This window comes from Dipodomys merriami, unplaced genomic scaffold (genome assembly GCF_024711535.1).
Source record: "Dipodomys merriami isolate MVZ:Mamm:240054 unplaced genomic scaffold, mDipMer1.0.p SCAF_19, whole genome shotgun sequence".
NCBI lineage: Eukaryota > Metazoa > Chordata > Mammalia > Rodentia > Heteromyidae > Dipodomys > Dipodomys merriami.
In genome coordinates this window covers 13,223,786-13,245,395 of record NW_027203270.1, presented here as the reverse complement: position 1 = coordinate 13,245,395, position 21,610 = coordinate 13,223,786, and the positions used below count along the sequence as shown (strand labels likewise).

The window sequence follows — 21,610 nt, the reverse complement described above, 5'->3', positions numbered from 1 at the left end:
TCTCTGGGCGGGGATGTCATAAATGGAAATGTGAAGCTAATCAAACCAGATGTGATTACTTCTGAGCTCCTGAGAAGCCTGTGACCATAAAAAGACACCTAAGCGTAAGGCAGCTCTTTATGTACTGATTCAGAGTAATCTCCAAGATATATTGTCAGGTGACAAAAGCAAGGCACAGAAGTGTGGTAGGGAATGCTACATCTCATGTATTAAAAATAGGACTAAGGAGAGAATGGGTCCCTCTTTGTCCAGGCTTCAGACAGGACTAGAGATAGAATCCCGTGCCTTTGGGGAGAACAAGTGGGGGAGGGAGGCCTTTGTTGAACCCCCTTTTGGTGCTCCTAGTTTTGAAATCACGTGAGGATATTACCTCTTCAAAAAAAGAAAAAGAAAGTTACAAAAGACATCACACACCAGAGGTCATCTTGCCTCAGCAGCTTTCAGGATGTAGAAGTCACAGGGGACTGAGACCCCTTCAGGAGAGACCCCTTTGCTTCTTTAATAACCTATCTTGCAGACAAACTAATGAGTGAAGAAGTCCCATTCAGTAGCTAAACCCATTCCCTCCTGCTTCCATTTTCATTTCTCTTTGTGTTCTATATTTGATGGGTAAAGCAACGGTAGATCACTTGTTTCAGAATTTAGAGTAGGGATCAGCGGTTGTAGGGAAAGGAGAGAGCCTAGGGCAGTCCCAGCCCACACAAGGCTGAGTTTGAATCAGACCTGCTGCTTGCTAGCTGTGTAATAACATGTAATTCTCCATGGCCGGATTTCAGTGTCCTGAGTATAAGGTTCAGCCAAAAGGAGACTGCCACGTGGTTTGTTTATTGGGGGAAGAGGATACTACCAGCCTGCACAAGATGGAGGCATGCAAGGGGTCCAAGGGATGCAAGAGCAGGGCAAGGGGCAAGGGGCAAGGGGCAAGGGGCAAGGCTGCAAAGGAGCCAGGGGCAACACAAAAAGGAACACAACTAACGATGGATACTGATATATAGGAAGGGGGGGGAGGGAGGAAGTGTGGCCAGAGCCAAGACCGCAGAGCCTGGGCACCTCCCACTGCCCCCAGGGGGCTTCTAGGGAAGGGGCCAAGTGTACACCTGGGAAGAACAATGGGGAAGGGGCCATTTTTCTTTTTGGGGGTGGAGGGGTCCAGTCATGGGGCCTGAACTCTGGGCCTGGACACTGTCCCTCAGCTCTTCAGCTCAAGGCTAGCGCTCTACCACTTGAGCTACAGCACCACTTCCGACTTTTTTCTTTTTGCTTATGTGGTGCTGAGGAATCGAACCCAGGGCCTCAGGCATGCAAGGCAAGTGCTCTACCACTGAGCCACCTTCCCAGCCCCAAGGGGCCATTTTTCTTGGGCAGACCTAACATCAAGGTCCCTACTTCCTTTGGGAGAACATGATGCTAAACTTGATAAACAGGATTCAGCCTTAGGGTAGACAGAAGCTTCCAGATCTATGCGTTCTCAGCCCCTCCCCAGAGTGGACAGATATGTGGCTCCCCTGTGGGAGACATCTTTACCCAGATATCTTTAGTCACCCTGGCACTGTGCTCTGTGGGAGGATCTTAGGGTGCTCCTGGGCCGGGGTTATAAGAGTACCATTGAGCAGGAGCAGGGACAGTGTGGGTGAGGGGAGAGCTCTCCGTTCCCACCACACTGGTCAACTTTTTGAATGGTTTTGTACTTGAATCCTTGTCTTTCTTGAAAAGTGTCTCTTGATTCAAGAGTTCCTTGGCTGCTGGGGATGGTGGCACACACCTATAATCCCCACACTGAAGAGGGTGAGGCAGGAAGATCTCCAGTTCATGTCCAACGTGGGCTACATAAGTGAATTCCAGGTCAGTGAGACCCTGTCACAAAAAAAGTAAACAGACAACAATAACAAAAATTATTATTATTATTAGCTAAAGCCTATTTGAAAAACGCTGACCTTGGCTATTCGGAACTGGGGATCCAAGGCATGAGTCTTTTATTCCAGTAAGAGCAAGGGCAAGAGAAGAGGGAGAAGAACCCAACACATACACTGTGCCTATTCTATGCTGGGCACCTAATGTGCAGTTTCATTCGAATCCTTACAAACCGTGGACTGGGTAGTAATGTCCCTGCTGGATGGGTAAGGCAAGGGATGTTCCAAGCACTCAAGACACTTAGAAGAATTATTCAACTCGTAAATGGTTGGTCTAGCTTTTATGCACTGATCGGCTGCAAAATAACCTCTCCCAGCACAGCGCATGCTGCCTGCCCCACCCCCCACTCTTCATGATGGAGCTGTAGCTCTGGTGGCTAGGATGCATGTGGGGAGGGGCTGAGCTGAAATCCCCAGAAAAAAGAACTGCTGGGTCTCAGCTTCCCCACTCCCCTCTACTCAGCTCTCCCTACCCCTCCAGCACCCTCAGCTCAGGACCTGAAGCACCCAGGTGAAAGTTCAAGGAATGATTGCTGATGGGAAGGATTCAAGAGACAACCAGAAGGAAGAACCCTGGTTTCATTGAACCAGCCAGGTGGAGATGGAAGGCACCTCAGATGTCATCTTTGCCAGTGTGTTGCACCCAACACTAATAAATATGGGCTCAAACCTAGGATCCACCCTTCACGAGCTTTGTAAATCAGAACAAAAACCCAACCCCTCTGCTTTCATCAAAAACAAAACAAAAAACAGTAAAGCCAGATGCTAGTGGCTCGTGCCTATAGTCTGAGGATAGCAGTTCAAAGCTAGCCTGGACAAGAAAGTCCACAAGACTCTTATTTTTATTTTTATTTATTTATTTATTTATTTTGTCCAGTTGTGGGGCCTGAACTCTGGGCCTGGGCGCTGTCCCTCAGCTCTTCAGCTCAAGGCTAGTGCTCTACCACTTGAGCCACAGCGCCACTTCTGGCTTTTTTCTTTTTGCTTATGTGGTGCTGAGGAATCGAACCCAGGGCCTCATGCATGCAAGGCAAGCACTCTACCACTGAGCCACCTTCCCAGCCCTCCACAAGACTCTTATCTCCAATAAACTATCAAAAAAAAAAAAAAAAAGAAAAGAAAAGAAAAAAAGCAGAAATGGAGATGTGGCTCAAGAGACACAGTGTTGTTTATGAGCACAAAAACTCAGGGACAGCATCAGGCCTTGAGTTCAAGCCCCAGGACCAGCACACACACACACACACACACACACACACACACACACACACACACACACACACACACACACACACACACACACACACACACACACACACACACACACACACAGGAATAATTGCTATCACATCCTTGGACTGTTACAAGGATTAAAAATAGGATGTATAGGGTAGAAGTGGTTGTGCATTTCTGAAATCCCAGCTCTAGAAAAGGAATAAGCAGAAGGATCTTGGGCTGAGGCTGGCTCCTACAAAATTCAGGACTCTTCTAAAAAAAACAACAAAAGCAAAAATAGACTAAGGGTGTGGCTCAAATGGTAGAATGCTTGCCTGGCAAAAGTAAGGTTCAGAGTTCAAACTCCAGGACCATAAAAAAGAGGGAGATTTGTCAAGTGCTTTAGCATAATGATGAGGCATAAATTAAATACCCCATAAATGGCCCTGCTGTCTTAGTGACATTTTTGTTGCTCAGCTAGACAAATCTCCAAAACCTCCGAGACCGAGAAGGGCAGTTGTTGTGGTGCTGGAGGTATCAACAGCCCTACCTCTGCAGCCCTCTGATTTGGGAGACAGCCCAGAAGGCCCTCCAGGCTTGGTTTTTGCAAAGGGCAGCAGAAAATGGGAGCTGAAGCCAGCAAAACCAAGTTCTCATCTGTGGCTCTGAGTCAGCTCCTTCTGGGTCTGGGGGTTTGAGAGTCTCAACGTCACATCACATCACCTCAAAGTCACCCTGCAGTCTAACCTAAACTGTACTCAAAGCAGCTACCAGCTGTGGCCTAAGACCTCTGAGTGCCTGGTCATGGAGCACTGGCTGGGAAAGAGGAAGCCAGGTCTCAGCCACACGGAAATTAAAACCAGCCTGCCCAGTGCTGAGTTATACCATGTTGCCTGAAATCAGATTGATTTTTTGGGGCTTGTTGTGACGGCACTGTTGCAATTGATTCATCTGGATGGCGGGGAGTTTATCTATTTGGAACTGTCTGTCATTGATCTGAATAAGCTTCTGAAATAGTCCGAATACCCAGCGAGGGTTAGGTCGCTACCAACCCCGGCTCAATATTAATTATAATAATGAACAGGCATAAGGAGAGTTGGTTCATTGCCTGCCCTGCAGGGCTGGCCTCTGTGAAGTTTGGTGTTTAATATTCATTTTGAGTCAACAACGTGCGAAGAGCTAGTGGACACTTATGTACAGAGAGAAGTGTGTACAGGTGGTAATGCTGTTCTCTGTATTCTTGAGACCCAGAAAGGTACTAGGTGCTACTGAAACAGGAAAGGTTTAGGTTAGACTACATGAAAGACTTCCTCATGAACACAGGACATCTGATTCACTTATAAGCTTGGATAAGTTACTTCTCCACTGTCTGTTTCCTCCTCTACAAAGTAAAAGTTATGATACTTGTTTCTCCTGGTCAAAAACAAAACTGGAAGATTGTTGTTTCTTTTTTGGTACTGGGCATGGAACCCAGACCATTGAGCTACCTCTCAACCCACATTGGTATTTTGTTTTTCTTTTTTCTTTTTTTTTTTTTTTTTTTTTTTTGAGCTGTATTCTAGTTCAGAGGAGCAGCAGAGGTAGAGGGGGAATCCTATTTCAGGTCACAAAACACCTACCCTTCTCAATCTTAGCCCAGAGTATGCATTCAACCAGTGGATTATTATCATTCTTGATTCAATGAGTATTTATTAAGCACCTGCTACATAACTGACCCAAAGGAGAACCTACAGAACAAGCCCATGGTTCCCTGCCTTCAAGGAGATGAAATCTGGGTTATCATGGAGGCCTGGCCATCACCCGAGGCCCTTAGGAATAAAGGCAGGCCTTGTCTTTGGGAGATGGCTTAGAAGTTGCCGACAGAAGTAGCCACCTCATGCTGTGGCTGCAAGATGGAAGCAGAAGATCCTGTAGACATCAATCAAGAACCATTACAGGATATTGTTCTAGGAAGAATGGGAGGGAAGAATAATGGACTCCTGCCCACCATGTACCCAGCAGAAATATGGTTGGACTTGGGGTTCAAGGCTGCAAAAAGCAAAGAATAGTCACTCCCTTGAAGATAACTAGCTGAAATTGTAGTCAGAAATGCCAAGAATAAACCAACTTAAGGACTTCCTGGCTAAGTTTGGACAGCAGTGAAGGAGACTATGAATGGAGAGACTCCCTGCTGTCTTTCTGTTTATGTCATAGTGAGGAATCGAACCCAGGGCTTCATGCATGCTAGGCAAGCACTCTACCACTAAGCCACATTCCCAGCCTGACGTGCTGTCTTCTTGTGCTGTTCTCTACTCTGTGCTTGCTTGATTGCTTTCTTCCTTTCTTTTTCTTTTTGTCGGTCATGGGGCCTGAACTCTGGGCCTGTGCACTGTCCCTCAGCTCTCAGCTCAAGTCTAGCACCTCTTCTGGCTTTTTCTGTTTATATGGTGCTAAGGAATTGAACCCAGGGCTTCATGCATGCAAGGCAAGTGCTCTACCACTGAGCCACCTTCCCAGCCCCTCCACTCTGTTCTTATAAAGCTCTCCTCTCTTCTCCAGTTCGGCTGCTAGTGGGGGACCCCCACAGCCAGCCCTAAGAGAAACATCAGAAGAAAGTTAATAGTGAAACGCTCTGGCGGATCTAATTGATTTTTTTTCCTATTGGTTCCCTAATATAAGCAACACTGTTCCCGCCGCTTTTCTGGGCTGGAGATTATGTCATAAATAAAGAGATTTGCTCCCTATTTCCATGTGCTTATCTTTAATAAGTTAAGAACTCAACAAGCTTTAGGAGGACTTGAAATAAGCAAGGGATCCGGTGGTGGCTTTGGCTGTGATGGTGGCACTTGCAGTTTTACTTCAGTAAAGGAGAAAGCAGATGGCTGAGGCAGGTGAGGAGGAATTTGCATCCTTGGGGCTGCATTAGGCCAGGATGAATGGGAAGAAGAGAGGGGGTGATAGAGAACTGGGGGAGGAAATTCATGGTGGTAGATATGGCTAAATAGACAGCTAGGGCCCATGGGACCGAGAGTAATGGGGGAATATGTTCTGGAAACCAAGCAGCCTGGATTCAAATCCTAGCTCTACCATTTCTTACTAGCTGTGTGACTTTAGATAAATTACTTAGCTTCTCTGTTTCTTAATTCATTATGTTTTTTTGCCAGTCCTGGGTCTTGAACTCAGGGCCAAGGCACTGTCCTGAGCTTCTTTTTGCTCAAGGCTAGCAGTCTACCACTTGAGCCACAGCACCACTTCTGGCTTTTTTTTTTTATGTGGTACTGAGGAATCGAACCCAGGGCTTTATGCATGTTAAGCAAGCACTTTACCACTAAGCCCCATTCACAGTCCTGTTTCTTAATTTTTTTAATGGATAATAACAATATCTACCTTACAGGTTGAAATAGGAATTAATGATATGCAAGAGCCTGGCCCACAATAGGTCCAGAAGAAGATGATGTATATGTACATATATGATTGGACATCACAGTTCACCTGAACTAGAGTCTGAGCCTCCACAACCTGGACTTCTCAGAACATGGCTGATCCTCAAAGCAAGGAGCCTCCAGCTCCTGGGCTGCTCTGAACTGAGCAGCACTCCTGGGTATCCATATGAAGGAGATCAGGAAGTGGAGGTGTGGCTCAAGTGGTAGAGTACCAGCTTTGAGCAGAAAAGCCAAGCAAGAGTACAAGCCCCTGAATTCAAACCCACACCCACACAAAGCCTGGCACCAGCAGCTCACACCTGTAATCCTAGCTATTCAAGAAGCTGATATCTAAAGATCACAATTAGAAGTTAAGTGGAGACTCTATCTCCAATTAGCCACCAGAAAGCCAGAAATAGAGGTGTGATTCAACTGGTAGAACACCAGCCTTGAGCAAAAAAGACAAGCAAGAGTACCTGGGCCCTGAGTTTAAGCTCTAGAAGTAACACACACACACACACACACACACACACACACACACACACACACACACACACACACACACACACACACAGAATAGTGACCCTTCCTGGGGAAGTAGCTATCTCTAGGTCTAGTCTTGAGATGCCCCTCTCTAGTCTAGACACCCACAGGTGAACTCATGTGTCCTGAAAGCTGAGCATGGACAGAAACTGTGGCAAGTACAGAAAACAGCCTCTTTCAAGGCTGAGCAGAAATGCCACTCTGTGCTGTGCACCCCTGCCACCAGGCTGTGCTGTGCATTTACAGGGTCTCATTTCACCCTAAGCAACCCTCCGAGAGCAATATGATTGCTCTCTTCATATTTGTAGACAAACTGAAGTCCAGAGAGATATGGAGACTTATTCAAAGGCAAACAGCTAGGAAGCAACAAAGGCAAGATTTGAACAGTGCTCTAAGCAGAGTTCCTCTATTCCTCACACTGCAACTCATAGCTGCAAGTTTTGATGAAGGACATGCAAGGATACGCAAACACCCATAGGCTAAGAGCTGCGGAGACAGGGGGAAAAATGAATATAACACGCATTTATTAAGTACCTAATACTACAGGTTATCTGGCCAAACACATTTCTGAAAGGCAAATGGCACCATTTTCCTTTCCAGGTAAAGCAGTGCCTTTGAAATGTACCCAAGGTAAGTATAAGACTGGGATGATGAATTTAGGCTTGACTTTGAAGCCTAACCCTACTTAGGACACTCCTCAGCTTCTTGGAGAACAGTCCCTCTCCCCGCCCCCTGTTTTTAAGCAATTTTGCTCTACTAAATCTCTAGCATGGCCTCAATGCAGGTCCTCAGAGCAGTGGATGGTCCTCCCCCACCCCCATCCGCACTCCTCATCAGGTTGCTCTGCCCCTTCCTCAGTAGATGATTTCTATCTCATTGTGTACCCTCCTTCTCTCCTCTAATCCATTTTCTGGACCTGCAGATTCTGTGCCTTTAAGGACTGGTGACACAATCAGTTGCCATGGAGACCACTGTGATGTCACAAGCAGAGGACAAGTTAGTCTAGGAGAAGTGGGGGGGTGAGAGAACAGACAGCAAGAACTGAGAACCACTTGGGATTTCTGTCCTAGATTCCTCCTCAGAAGAGGAAGAGGTTAGAGGCAGATCTGAAGCTGGTGCCATAGGGATCATGATGGAGATCATGACCTGACTAAGTTCTCCTGCCACTTCACCTGACCTCTCCTAGAACTGCAATGCCTCTGAGACCCAAGGAAAGGGTGTGTGGAAAGGGCTAGATACCAGGAGGATCTGGCTAGATCTCCCCAGAGATGATGATGTATCATTCCCCTTGCCTCGGCAAATGTGTACCATGGGAGACCCTTGTCCTAAAGTGTTTGTAGAGTCTTGTAGAAAAGAGCCATGCTATATCACAATATATTGGGACTCTTATCTCCTCGACACCCTGATCATGGGCACTTTCTAGGTGCTGTGCCTCTCCAGAAGCCAGCTCAAGTCCTGGCACCCTCAAGGTGCTCAATAAATGTTTCCTTATTCAGTAAACAAATGAGTGAGAGATAAGAAATGCCCTGAGTAGATGGTTGATAACAGATGAGGGAAAAGATGGGCAGATGGCGGGGCTGGTGGGGAGCCTAGATACCATGCACAACCCCTCAGCATTGGAGTCCTATGCCTGCTGCCTCTCCATCACATCCTACACCACATGCCTGTGCTCTGCCACCGGCCACATTGACCACCGCTATTCTGCCTACCACACACAGACATGCTCTCCCTGTGCAGTGGAATGCACTTCTCTTCTCCCCACTTCCCTCCCTCTCTCATTTATGAACTCTAGGCCTGGGCATTGTCCCTCAGCTCTTCAGCTCAAGGCGAATGCTCTATCACTTGAGCCACAGCACCACTTCTGGTTTTCTTGTGGTTTATTGGAGACAAGAGTCTCAGGGACTTTCCTGCCTGGGCTGGCTTTGAACTGTGATCCTCAGATCTCAGCCTCCTGAGTAGCTTGGATTACAGTTGTGAGCCACCAGCAGCACCCAGCTCTTCCTTTCTCTTGACGTGTGTGTGTGTGTGTGTGTGTGTGTGTGTGTGTGTGTGTGTGTGTGTGTGTGTGTGTGTGTGTGTGTGTGTGTGGCACGCCAGGACTCTACCATTTGAGCCACGGCCCCACTTCTGTTTTGTTTTTTTGTTCATTTGGGTTTTTTATGGATAATTGGAGATTAAAAAGTCTCACAGACTTTCCTGCCTGGACTAGCTTCCAACTGTGATCCTCAGATCTCAGCCTCTGAATAGCTAGTATTACAGGCATGAGCCACTGGTGCTGGCTTTCCTTTGGCTTCTTATATAATCACTATCTCTTCAAGAAGCCTTCAAATGCCCTCGTGGGCCTCACCAAAGATCCCTGGAGACTTATTTGATAAGCATCTACTGTGTACTGTTTTGCATGAAGTCTGTGGTATTGTACTGTCTCGCACCCCAGACTTTGATCTCTCTGTCCCCAGAAGAACAGATTGTGCTTTTACTCATTTTTGGATTCCCTAAGCCAAATGCTGGGTTCTAATTAAATATCTACCAAATCAATGAATTAATAAGTAAGCAACCTTCTCTGACACGTGTCACACTCTTCAGGGGCCTCCTTCCAGGGACTGAAGGCTAGAGAACTTCGAGTCTCAGGCCCCCTGCTGGTAAGCCCCAGGCAGAAACCAGAGGTCCAATGAATCTGTGATCATCCCTCCTCTCATATGCTCCTATAAAAAGCCCACTGGCATCTCTGCCTTTCTGATCTGTTTTAATAGTTTGTTGTGGTTGCCCTCATGTCCTCACATGTACAATGAAGACAATAACAATATTGTGCCAACCTCAGAGTATTGTTGTGAGGATGTAGTCTAATTCCCTGGTTTAATGCCCTCTAACAGCAAATAACAAATGGCACGATTTTATTTTATTTTGTGTGCTGGTCTTGAGGCTTGGATTCAGGACCTGGGCACTGCCCCTGAGAGTTTTTGCTCAAGGCTAATGCTCTACCACTTGAACCACAGCTCCACTTCTCTTGGAGGTTAATTGGAGATAAGAGACTCAGGGTCTTTCTTGCCCAAGCTGGCTTCAAACCAGTATCTTCAGTTCTCAGCATCCTAAGTAGCTAGATTGTAGGCATGAGCCACCAGTGCCTGGCAGATTATTATTTTTAAAAGTCAGAAAAAGTCCACTGAACTCAGAGGCAGCCTTTCTTTAAGACGAGGAGCATACAGAAGTTCTGTAAATTTACTTCCAATGCATGTGGCAATCTTTCTAAAGAAAATATACTCAAGGCCCTTATGTAAAATGTGAATCAGTTGTAAGGCCACCTTTTGTGCTTGAGTTTGCTCAAGATGGAAAAAAAAAACAAAAATAAAAACAAAACAGTTATCCTCTTGGGCATAAAAAGAACTTTTGTTTTATTTAAATTTGGTTGTGGTGCTTGAACTCAGGGCCTGGGCGCTGTCCCTGAGCCTCTTTGTGCTCAAGGCTAGCGCTCTACTACAGGCCACTTCCAGTTTGGGGGTGGTTAATTGGAGATAAGAGTCTCATGGGGACTTTTCTACCCAGGCCAGCTTTCAACCACAATCTCCAGATCTGTCTCCTGAGTAGTTAGGATTATAGGCACGAACCACAGGCACCTGGCTCTATATTAGCTTTGAGTAGCAATCCTCAGATCTCAGCCTTCAGATTAGCTGGGTTTACAAATACAAACCACAATACAAGCCTGTCTTTTGCTTTCTTCTTCCTCTTCCTCCTCCTCCTCTTCTTCCTCTTCCTCCTCTTCTTGTTCTTGTTCTTCTCCTCTTCCTCCTCCTCCTCCTCCCCCTCCTCCTCCTCTTCCTTTTAGAAAGGGGAATATTCTTTTGCCCTTAGCTGATCTAGGATGAGTGTTGTCAGGGTCAGGGATGTGAGGTCGGTCTGGCTAAGGTATTTGTCCATTCCTCCCACCTCCTGCCCTATTTGCAGAGGTGAATCTAACTAGACCTATTGTTTATTGTTTTTTGGGTTTTTGTTTTGTTTTGTTTCGTTTTGCCAGTCCTGGCTTGAACTTAGGGCCTGGGCACTATCCCTGAGATTCTATTTTTGCTCAAGCTAACACTCTATCACTTGAACCATGGTACCACTTCCAGCTTTTTCTGTTTATATGGTACTGAGGAATCGAGCCCAGGACTTTATGCACGCTAGGCAAGCACTCTACCACTAAGCCATATACCCAGCCTGGACCTATGATTCTATTGGATGGAAGGATTCTCCTTGATCAAAGGAGACCAGTTTGGTGTCGATGGTGCCTCCTCCTTGCATGTTCTATGCAATAAATTTTCTGCTCTGTTGAGCAAGGCTCTGGGTCAGGACACCTAGTCAAGAAGCCAGTGGAGCATTCTAGCTGGTTCCATAGAAAGAACTAAGATACCTTCGGGATCATCTCAGCTAGTCTGGCTCACTTACCTCCACCTCTAGTTCACTGTAATCCCCAGATGCCTCCCTACCAGGGTAGCCCACAAGATACACCCAGTGTTTCTTCCCCCATTTCCTTCCTTCCTCCCTTCTTTCCTTCCTTCCTTCTTTCCCTCCTTTCTTACCTCCCTCCTTTCTCTCTCTCTCTCTCTTTCTTTCTTTCTTGGTGTCACTTCTGGAGCTTGAACTCAATGATCTGGGCACTGTCCGTGAATTGTTTGGTTCTCTCTCTCTCTCTCTCTCTCTCTCTCTCTCTCTCTCTCTCTCTCTCTCTCTCTCTCTCTCTCTCTCTCTCTCTCTCTCTCTCTCTCACTCTACCACTTGAGCCATAGATCCACTTCTGGATTTTTTTTTTCAGGGGGGATGGTAGTTAATTGGAGATCAGAGTCTCCAGGATTTGCCTTTCTGAGTTGGCTTGAGCCGCAATCCTTAGATCTCAGGTGCCTGAGTAGCTAGGATTACAGATGTGAGCCAACAGTGCCAGGCTTCTTCCCCCATTTCTTAAGGGCTCACCCCACCTGGTGGTCTACTCCTTCATCACATGGCCATCAACCTGATGCCAGACCTCAGCCATAGAGTGGCATCATAAACCCAATGCCTCCAGACAAGATGTATTTTATGTAAGTTCAAGTACTAGGACTATTGAGTTCAGAGGATTTTATTTCTAGAGCCTCTATATTTCTCTGGGATTATTACCTGTCTATATTCCCTCCTTCTCCTAGTTATTATGTTTGGACCCTTTCCAAGACAAGCTGCCTTGATTGCTTGGGGAGATGAAGGCTCCCAGCATCTTCCCATGGTGTTTCTGGGTCTGGCAAGGGTGCCCTTGGGGGACCCTTTCTTCTTCCTTCAGCATAACTCTGCAGCTAACCACGCTGCCCAGGCAGCTTTGGCTTCCAGGACACTGGCTTCACTAAGAGACTCTTAAAGTCTCAGGAAACATGGAGGGAGTAGTGAAAGTAAAAACCTTATGCCCCCCCCCCAAATTGGGGAGGGCTATGCTCAGAGTAAGCCCCGAGGTACAAAGGGAGAGAGAAGGCCAGCTGTTCTCTTTCCTATACTGTGCCAACCTAGCCTGACACCAAATTAATAGCATTCAAATGAGATGCAAAGCATTATGCAAATATAGAGGAGAAGGCCACTCTTACCAGAGCTATGGACTGTTGGAAGACTAGTGCTTTAGCCTTTTGTGGAAGACCCCATGGGCTCCCTTCAGTTTCAGCTCTTGCACCTTCAGCACCAGCTAGTGGGAAGGATCCATGGAGACTGGCACAGCCCTCTGATTAACACTCACTTTGGCCTCGCCTCCTGGGCTGTCAGGTTTCCTATCTGAAATGATGCAGAGGAAGACACACAGGTAGCACAGCCTCCCTGGATTCCCCACTCATCAGCAATGTATGCAAAGTAGCTGCAAGGTTTTTGCATCTATTTAACTGTCCATTAAAATAGCCCCATGCCCATCACCTCTGCACAGGCCCAGGCTTCAAAATTGCCAACCCCTGCTGCCTACAAGCACCATGTGGTTCCTGTGCCTGGTAATTGCTGTGGTGTTTGTTGAGCTGTATTTGCATTTGATTGTCATTTAACTTTCCATCTTTCTCCTTCAATCAAACCAGGGATTGGGCTTCTGCAATTGATTATTCGTTTTATTTTCAGCCCCTTGGTGGTTTTCAAAGAGTTTTCTTTATTAGTACCACAAACTTGAACCCTGGGACTTCTCCTTGCATGTGTGTGGGGGGGGGGGGCAAACCCCTCCCACTTATCCCAGGGCTCCTATGCGAAATAATCTAGTTCACAACATGTATCTCAAGTCCTATCCCTAGTCTGTGTGTTCCAGCACCTGCCTCGTTTCTGCCCAGCCAGTGGCATTAAACATTTATGGAGCTGTGGAGGATCAAAGGCCTCTGCTGGAGGTAGTGGGCAGGCTGGAGGCCTCAGTTTGGAGATGGAAAGTAGCTCACATCAAACCACTTGCTCGGTTGTCTCCACATACCCTCAGCTTTTGCTCCAGCTGCTATGGTTCCACTTCTGGAGTGGGAGCAAATATCCAAATGCTAGGACTTTCTGTTTGTCAGGGTAAGGCTCTTTCCTTGCCCCTAAATTCAAAAGGTTGACTTCTGGTTACCCAGAAAGCCAAGCCTGGCATCCCCAACTATTCTAGATATTGCAAGGACTCGTGTTCCACACTAAGAGGTGAGTGAGGTGAGAGACTGCCCCTGAAATCTCTGGGGTAAGATGTCAACCCCTGTCTCTGTTTCCCTGAAATCTCAAAAAACCCCGTTGGCCCCACAAGAAGAATAAAGAGCTCTTCTGCTTTGAAAGTTGTCTTGGAGGAGAGAGATTTTTCTTCTTGCTCAGAAATCAAGTATCATCCCAATGGAGACTTCAAAATAAATCACCAATGTGCCTGTGATCTTTCAAGCTGATTAATTACTTGGAAGTAGTGAAGTGAGGCTGGCTTTTCCAAGGTTGTGAGCTGGAGGTCTGACTCCACCTAGCCAGGGGGTGAGGGTCTCTAGGATTGAAGCACCCCTTCTCTCTCTAGCTTTCTAATCCAGCCACAGTATCCAAGACCCTCCACTTTCTGAGTCAGAAACGAACTCCACAGTTCCTACCATTTTCCATGCTAGAAAACCCCACCTTGATATCAGACCACCCTGTTTCAGTGAAAGTTTCTTCATGATGTATTAAGTCCTCCAGAGTAGCACCTACAGTTATGCTGTAGTCCTACAGTGCAAATGATCACAAAGCCTCCCATATCCAGGCCCCAGCCTACTCCACCCTTCTTCCTACTTTGCTGTAGGGACTCTACTCTAGAATCAGTCTTCTCACTAACCCCCAACTACCTTGCATTTTCCTCTATCACATTGTCTTTGCATAAACCATGATCCCATTCAAGATGTCCACACTCTTCCACTGACTAAAACATAAAGCATATATGACTTAGTTTTACCCATCTGCCATGTGAAGGCTTCACTGGCCTGAAGCAACTGCCCCTTCTCTACCATCTCTTAGTTCTCATGTGGCACCCGTGGTCTTCCCTGGGCTTTAGACAATTCTCATGCCCACCTCTTACAAGTATTTATTGAGCATCTACAATGTGCTGGTTACTGAACTCGGTTCAGTGGATGAGACAGACATAGTCCACACCTTCACAGATTTGACAACCAGTAGAGAAGACAATTAAGCAAATAGCTACAGACAAGGGAAGCTTAGGGTCTTCTGGGGGTAGGTGGGACAAAAATCTAGGTGGGAGATATAGATAACAGGAGCAACAAGACCCATGAGGGAAGCCTGGTATATTCCTTCACTTTTAAGCATGTATAAGAATAGAGTATACTGTAAGTCTATATACAGCCAAACATCATCTTGGACATTTTATTGTCATTAGTTTGTGGGTGATGCCAAGGTCTAAGAAAAATGAGCCCGGGGCTGGGAAGGTGGCTCAGTGGTAGAGCGCTTGCCTTGCAAGCCTGAGGCCCTGGGTTTGATTCCTCAGCACCACATAAGCAAAAAGAAAAAAGCCGGAAGTGGTGCTGTGGCTCAAGTGGTAGAGCGCTAGCCTTGAGCTGAAGAGCTGAGGGACAGCGCCCAGGCCCAGAGTTCAGGCCCCACAACCGGACCAAAAAAAAAGAAAAATGAGCCCCTTGTAGGGCACGGAAAAAATGTATTTCACTTCTCCAGAGGCTTCTGCCTCAACCTCATGGAGAACCCATTACTTAAAAACCATATTGACCATCTTTAGGAAGGAAAGAAAACCTGGGTGTAATTTTATTCCCATCATGCAATATGAACCCATCTTCTGATCTTAAGGTAGACTGCTATATTTTGGGACTTGTGGTCTCCAATACACCCCTGCCTAAATGCCTAGGTTAGTTCAGGTGACATGTTTTCTGGATAGCCCTACTCACTTTCCTTCTTTTTTTCCTTCCTTTCCACTTTTTTTTTTGGGGGGGGGGTATTGGTTGTGGGGCCTGAACTCTGGGTCTGTGCACTGTCCCTCAGCTCTTCAACTCAAGGCTAGCACTCTACCACTTGGACCACAACACCACTTCCAGCTTTTTCTGCTTATGTGGTGCCGAGGAATTGAACCCAGGGCCTCATACATGCAAGGCAAGCACTCTACCACTGAGCCACCTTCCCAGCTCCCCTTCCTTCCTTTTTTTCTTCCTTCCTTCCTTCCTTCCTTCCTTTCTTTTTTCTTTCTCTCTCCCTCCCTCCCTTTCTGCCTCCCTCCCTCCTTCTCTCTCTCTTTCTCCCTTCCTTCCTTCCTTTCTTTCTTTCTTTCTTTCTTTTCTTTCTTTCTTTCTTTCTTTCTTTTTCTTTCTTTCTTTCTTTCCTTCCTCCTGTATATCATCCTGGGACTTGAACACAGGTCCTAATTCCTGTTCCTGAGCATTTTTGCTCAAGGTAGCAATCGGCCACTTCAGCCATAGCTCCACCTCCAACTGTTTGTTGTTGTTGTTCTTGTTGTTGTTTTAGATAAGAGTCCCATAGACTTTCTTGCCTGGGCTGGCTTCAAACTATAGTCCTCAAATCTCAGCCTCCTGAATAGCTAGGATTACAGGCATCACCTTCCTTATTGTGGGTAGTTCCCAGCCCATCAAGGGCCCTGTTGCCAGGAGAATCAGGTGAGTCTGCCATTATCCTCCAAATCACCACAAGTCATCTTCTAGATCATGGCTCAAAGACACACACACACATACACACACACACACACACACACACACACACACACACACACACACACACACACACACACACACACACACACACACACACACACACACACACACACACACACACACACACACACACACACACACATGGCCCAAGCTACTCAGTTCTGGGGATGCCAGAGATCTGGGAGAAGCTTAGGAATATCTTCAAGAAGGAAAAAAAGGAAACCTACAACCTTTGCTACTAGTATGACCCAAACTTTCCTTAGCCACAGAATCTTCTATTTCTGTTTGTTATCTTCCTCTCTTCTCTTTCCTCTGCCCCTTCCTGCCTGCCTTCCCCACCCTCCCCCCACTTCTAATTCTTTTGTTGGATTCTTTTGGCTATCCTTCTGCTACTGCTCTCTTTTTCCTCAGCTTCTCATAACCACTGTTCAAAAATCCTCTTCCAACATCTCCCTTGGCTAATTCTCCACACCACCTGCCTGCTGCCTGGGATTCTTTACAGCAGTCGAGGTGGCTCCCCAGCGCCCATGAGAGAATCTAGAGAGAAACTGAGAAGCAGAGCTAATAGACTATGAGGACCATAAGGACCAAAGATTCTCTGAGGAATGACACATAAGAACAGAAGTTTTGCCACTTATTTCCAGGATGAGTTCAAGAATGACATTAGGTAATAGCTGGAGTCTGGGCCAAGTTCATGTGAAAAGAACTAAACACAAAGCTGCCCTCCTTTCAGGGAGCTCAGGGGGTTCAGCCTTGCTCTTCCTATACAAGAAATATAGCATTGGCCCCATGAAAATGTCCTCATGTCCTCTTTGAAGCTCTCCTAGTGAGTCCAACCATGGCTACCTGGGTCTAAACAGCAGTCTCAAGTATGGGACTCCTGTGATTAACCTCTTCAGTCCCCTGTGACTCAGTGGGGCTTCTCAGTCTAAACAGAAACCTGGAAGCTTATTTTACCATGTCATTGAATGGTTTATCCTTTGGCAACTCCCTTGGGCCTCCTTCTAATCAACCTCCATCTAAATCAGCCCTAAATTTGATTCTTAGCACTGCAAAATAGTAGTAGTATACACAAAATAGTAGTAGTATACACAAAAAAATTAAAAATAAAATAATATAGCCTTGCATACACCTTGTCCCCACGCTTATCTCATTTTTCTCTACCTGTTCCAGGAGACTGAGCAAGTAGTGGCATAAAAAGGAGCTGCGAATCAAAGGGTGAATTTGTACAGGGTATGTTATACACTTCTATGGAAATATAATGAAACCCCGTGTATAACTAATATTCGCTAATAAAATTTTTTTAAAAAAGGATCCGTGCCAGCTGACTGTCACTGTGGCTACTCTGGTTCCACAGAAGGGACAAGGCAGGATCCGGAGATGCAAGGCTGCCCGGGGAACTAGAATGCTACCTCTAGCTCCTCACAGCTTAGCCAGCGTTGCCTCCTGCCAAGTGGAGAATGTCTCCCCAGGACACAAGTGCCATTGGCTTTTAACTATAATATCAGGATAATTAAGCTTTTCTGTGAGCACAGTTTGCTGCTGATGCAGCTGCCTGAAGCCCTGGCATTTATTGAGCGCAAAGTAATAATTTATTGTCCTTTGTACGTTCAAAAGCCATCTTCATTATCGGCCCAGGACGGATCTGTCACTAGGGCACGCGGTCCTCATCAGCTGCCCTACCCGTGGATGTCTTCCCAGGTCACCCTTAGCGCCCTCGGGTACCAGGATGGGGTGGGGAAAGGTGGAAAGCAGATTGCCTTCGCTAATAGAAAACCGGGCTAGGACCTGCCACTTTGGTGGGCTGCTAACCCGGGAGAGGGGTTGGCAGGCTAGGCTGGGCGTGGGCAGCGCTGAAGAGGGGAGGGCTGTGTGCTCACTTGCGTCGGGCAGTCCTTACTCTGAGCTGGCGGTGGCCCCCCAAGCCTGTGATCCTGCCACTGGGTCTCTGCGCCTTTACTTGAGATTTTACGGTAAGCCGCTCCTCCCGCGCCCCCGCCCCCAGCCCGCGCGGCGATCCCCGGCGCCGACGCCAGGCGCTGGCCGTGGTGCTGATTCTGTCAGGCGCTGGCGGCGCTGGCGGCGGCCCCGTTCCCTCTCCTCCTCGGGTCCCAGTTCTGCCGACCCCCCTCTCGTTCCCACGCCTCGCCGAGACCCCCCTGCCCTCCCTCCCGCCGCGGCCCCAACCCGGGGCGCGGCCCCAGCCAGCACCATGCACCTCGCAGTTCTGCTGCTCCTGCCCTCGCTGCTGGCGCTCCCGGCTCACGGTAAGGGACCCCGGTGTCCAGCAACCGGACCGGGGCGGGGGGCGGAGTCCCGGGGACAGGAAAGGAGGAACCGTCGTCGCGGCTCCCAGCTTCGCGCGTCCGATGGTCCGGCCGGAGAACCACGTCCCGCCGACTGCGCCGCGCTGCCCCAGGCGCCGGCCGAATCGGGCGGGGCGCGGGTTCCGCCGGCGGGAAGCTGCCGTGGCTCCCGCCATTCGCGCCTGGCCGAGACCTCGCCTTTAATCATCTCCCCGGATCTAATGGGATTTCTCTGCTGCAATTCATCACGCCACCCACCCTCCTCCTCGCACACTCGCGCTCACCCGCGCGCTACCTCGCTCCACTCCAGGCTTCTTAGGGCGCCCGAGCGCACGCGGGGCGAGGGGTTGGGGTGGGGTGGGGGGCGCGGGGCGGTGAGTCGGGACAGTCCGGCGAGCGGCCCACCGGCCCGCCTCCCCAGCCCCCCACCCCCACCCCGCCAAACTTCCCGCGACTTTGCCGCCCGATCCGGGGCCTCTTCCCCATCCTCACTGCGGACGAACTGGGCCGAGGGTGGCCGGACCCGTAGTTGGGACGTCGCTCACCTCCCTCCACCTGGTCACTGTCACGACAGAATCTAGAGCACCGTCCTGAGGATCTTCTCGGGAACCTCGGGGCCCTCTTATCCAGGTCGTCGTTCTGCTCTGGGGCTGAAGCAGATGTAGTCCTGGGAGAGAGACTCTGTCCTCCCCGAAATCCTTTCCTTGCACACATGCCCATGTGCACACGCACATTCGTCCCGAGAGCTCTGCCTCACCCCCCCCCCCGGGCCTGCTTTCCTGCTGGGTTCCCACCCACCCCATGGCTGCTGACTCTTCTCGGGAGGGCTGGCTTCCCACTCTGTGCTCCAGCCCCTCACCCCTCCCCAGCACGGGGTCGAATCCCCAACTTCATCGGTCTTGGCTCAAGGAAGCTTAACCTCGGTGTAGGCAGGAAGGAAGGGAGTTTCGGAGAAAGGTGCTCCGCAGAAGGAAGGTTTGAGAGTCTGACTGGACCTGTCCGTCCTCCGGCTCAAACAAGCTGCCTTCCAAAGCTTGATTCTTCCCTCGCTGAACTGGTGGGGTTGCGAAACTGCACTTGGAGTTGGGACCTGCCGTCCCTCGCCATCTGGTTGCTAGGCCTGATGTGGACGGTGTAGAATAGGGTAGTTTTTAACCTTGGCGCTTGATCTTTTTCTCCACTGTGTTGGAAGTCAGGGCAGCACAGCTCTGGCTCCTGGACAGAACGGGTTCGGGTTTTGTTTGTTTGTTTGCTTGCTTGCTTGCTGGTTGTTTTTCCTCTCTGGCCCCATGGGCGTGGAAGCGCATCTCTGAGCCTCTTAGCTCTACTTACAAGCAAGTACCCCTATCCTCACACAGCCACCTGGCAGCCCACACCGGGTCCTCCCGCCGCTGGGGAAACTTGGAACTGGTGAGATCACGTTGCAGGAAGAAGGAAGAATCCTGCAAGCCCCACCCCGGGGACATGATGGGGCCAGGAGAAGCCCATAGCCAACAATCCAGGATGTCCCTTTGATTTCAGGACATGGAGTCTGCCTATGTCCACACTCCAAACACCCTCCCTTCGCTGGGACATGGGGACTGGGTCCCCTGACAGATAGTCTGAGTCCTATGGGGGGAGGGCAGTGTGAGTGTAACTGATGCCCTGTGTGTCTGGAGTAGCAGGTCTTAAGGTGTCTGTGCTTCAAGAGGTATGAATGTCGAGTGAGAACTCAGCAATGAGCAGGCGTGAGGCCACGGGGGTGTGGGTGCAGCCCCTGCCAGAGGATTTCCAGCCGATTGGAGTGAGCCTGCAGGTCTCCAATAGGAAATCTGGTGTGAATGAGATCCCTCCAACCCACCACCAGAGGTACCCACCACCCTGGAACTGGAACTCTGTGTGTCCCCAGCTTTGTGTCCATCTCTAACCTGTGAGGATATCCAGTGCCTATGGGTCTGCTGTCAAAGGTTTTGGAGGTTAGACATCCAACTGTTGGAGAAAATATTCATTTCCTTTCTTCAAAATTGAGGAGGAAGCCCAAATCTGCTGAAGATAGAGCCTGCACTCCTGCCCCAGCCATGGGCACAGTGAGCCACCATGCAAGGCTCCAGTTGATAGGGTATTGAGTCTTCTCACCCAGAGGCAGTTCACTTGACCATCTTACTGACTTCAGCAAAGGAAAGCTTCCAGTTGCAAAAATCCTTTGAGCTTTTGCTGTCAGGGTGGTGCATCCCGCGCCTCACAGTCTTGCACACCTCAGAGCTTTGCGACTCAGGCTGCAGGATGCAACCAGGCGCAGCCCAGAAACTGCAGGAGTCCTGGGAGGCAGAGGCCCTAGGGGCTGTGGAGGTAGAGGGAAGCACTCCCCACCCCACAGGCTCACTCCCCTGTTCCCTTCTGCAATCTCCCTGGTGCAGCTGGTCCCAGATGGAAGGGACACTGTGGACCAAGGGTGTCCTCCCAACATAGGACTGGACTGGGAAGATCTTGCCACAGTGGGGAGAAGAAGGCAGTACAGGAGGGGCTGGGCCTGCCTGAGCCTGCTGTGTCAGTTTAATGATTTTTAATGAGCAATTACCTTTAGTCGGTCTCCTAATTTCTGAATATCAATAAAGTTAATTAAACTCTGCGTGTGTGAATGTAGCCTGGGGAGATTGTGAAGGTAGAAGCCTCTGATACAGGAGTGGGATTAGGTCTCCAGGGGTGGAGACTGCCTCAGTGGCTGTGTGACCTTGGACCCTCAGCAACACCTCTCTGAGCCTGAAAGTATACCCTGGAAGAGGGGGACTGGAAATGGCAAGTCTCAGTTACTTAATGGACCAGAAACTGGAGAGGAGTGTAAGAGGTAAGGTCGGTAGGAGGAAGGAGAGAAAGAGAAAGAGGACTTGGCTTCCAGGATTCCCACTGCTGTAAGGGTTAACAAACCAGGACTGCTTTAACCTTAAATGGCAATTGCTGCTTCCTGGCTGATTCTCTCTCTGTTGATGCTGGCTTCTGACAAGCACATTCCTGAGTCTGGGGCTGCATGCAGACGCCACCCTTATTTTCTGTTCCTTAGCTTGGTACTTCAGGGCCAGGAAGCTGGGCTAGGGACAATGACCCTGGGGAGATAGGCTAGATTCCACCAAGAGTTCCAGAGGTGGATG

General features: G+C 48.7%; 1 protein-coding gene across 5 annotated transcripts in view; it reads left to right on the top strand.

Annotated features, from left to right (window-relative positions):
• Nucleotides 1–18,212: 18,212 nt before the first annotated feature.
• Sez6 (seizure related 6 homolog) overlaps nucleotides 18,213–21,610 on the top strand; it is a 48,415-nt gene continuing 45,017 nt past the window's right edge. For all 5 annotated transcript variants that reach the window (XM_070027337.1, XM_070027336.1, XM_070027334.1 and 2 more), the window contains exon 1: nucleotides 18,213–18,446. In XM_070027337.1, the coding sequence (XP_069883438.1) occupies nucleotides 18,392–18,446 (55 nt within the window). In that variant the 5' untranslated portion in view covers nucleotides 18,213–18,391. The remainder of the gene's footprint in view (nucleotides 18,447–21,610) is intronic.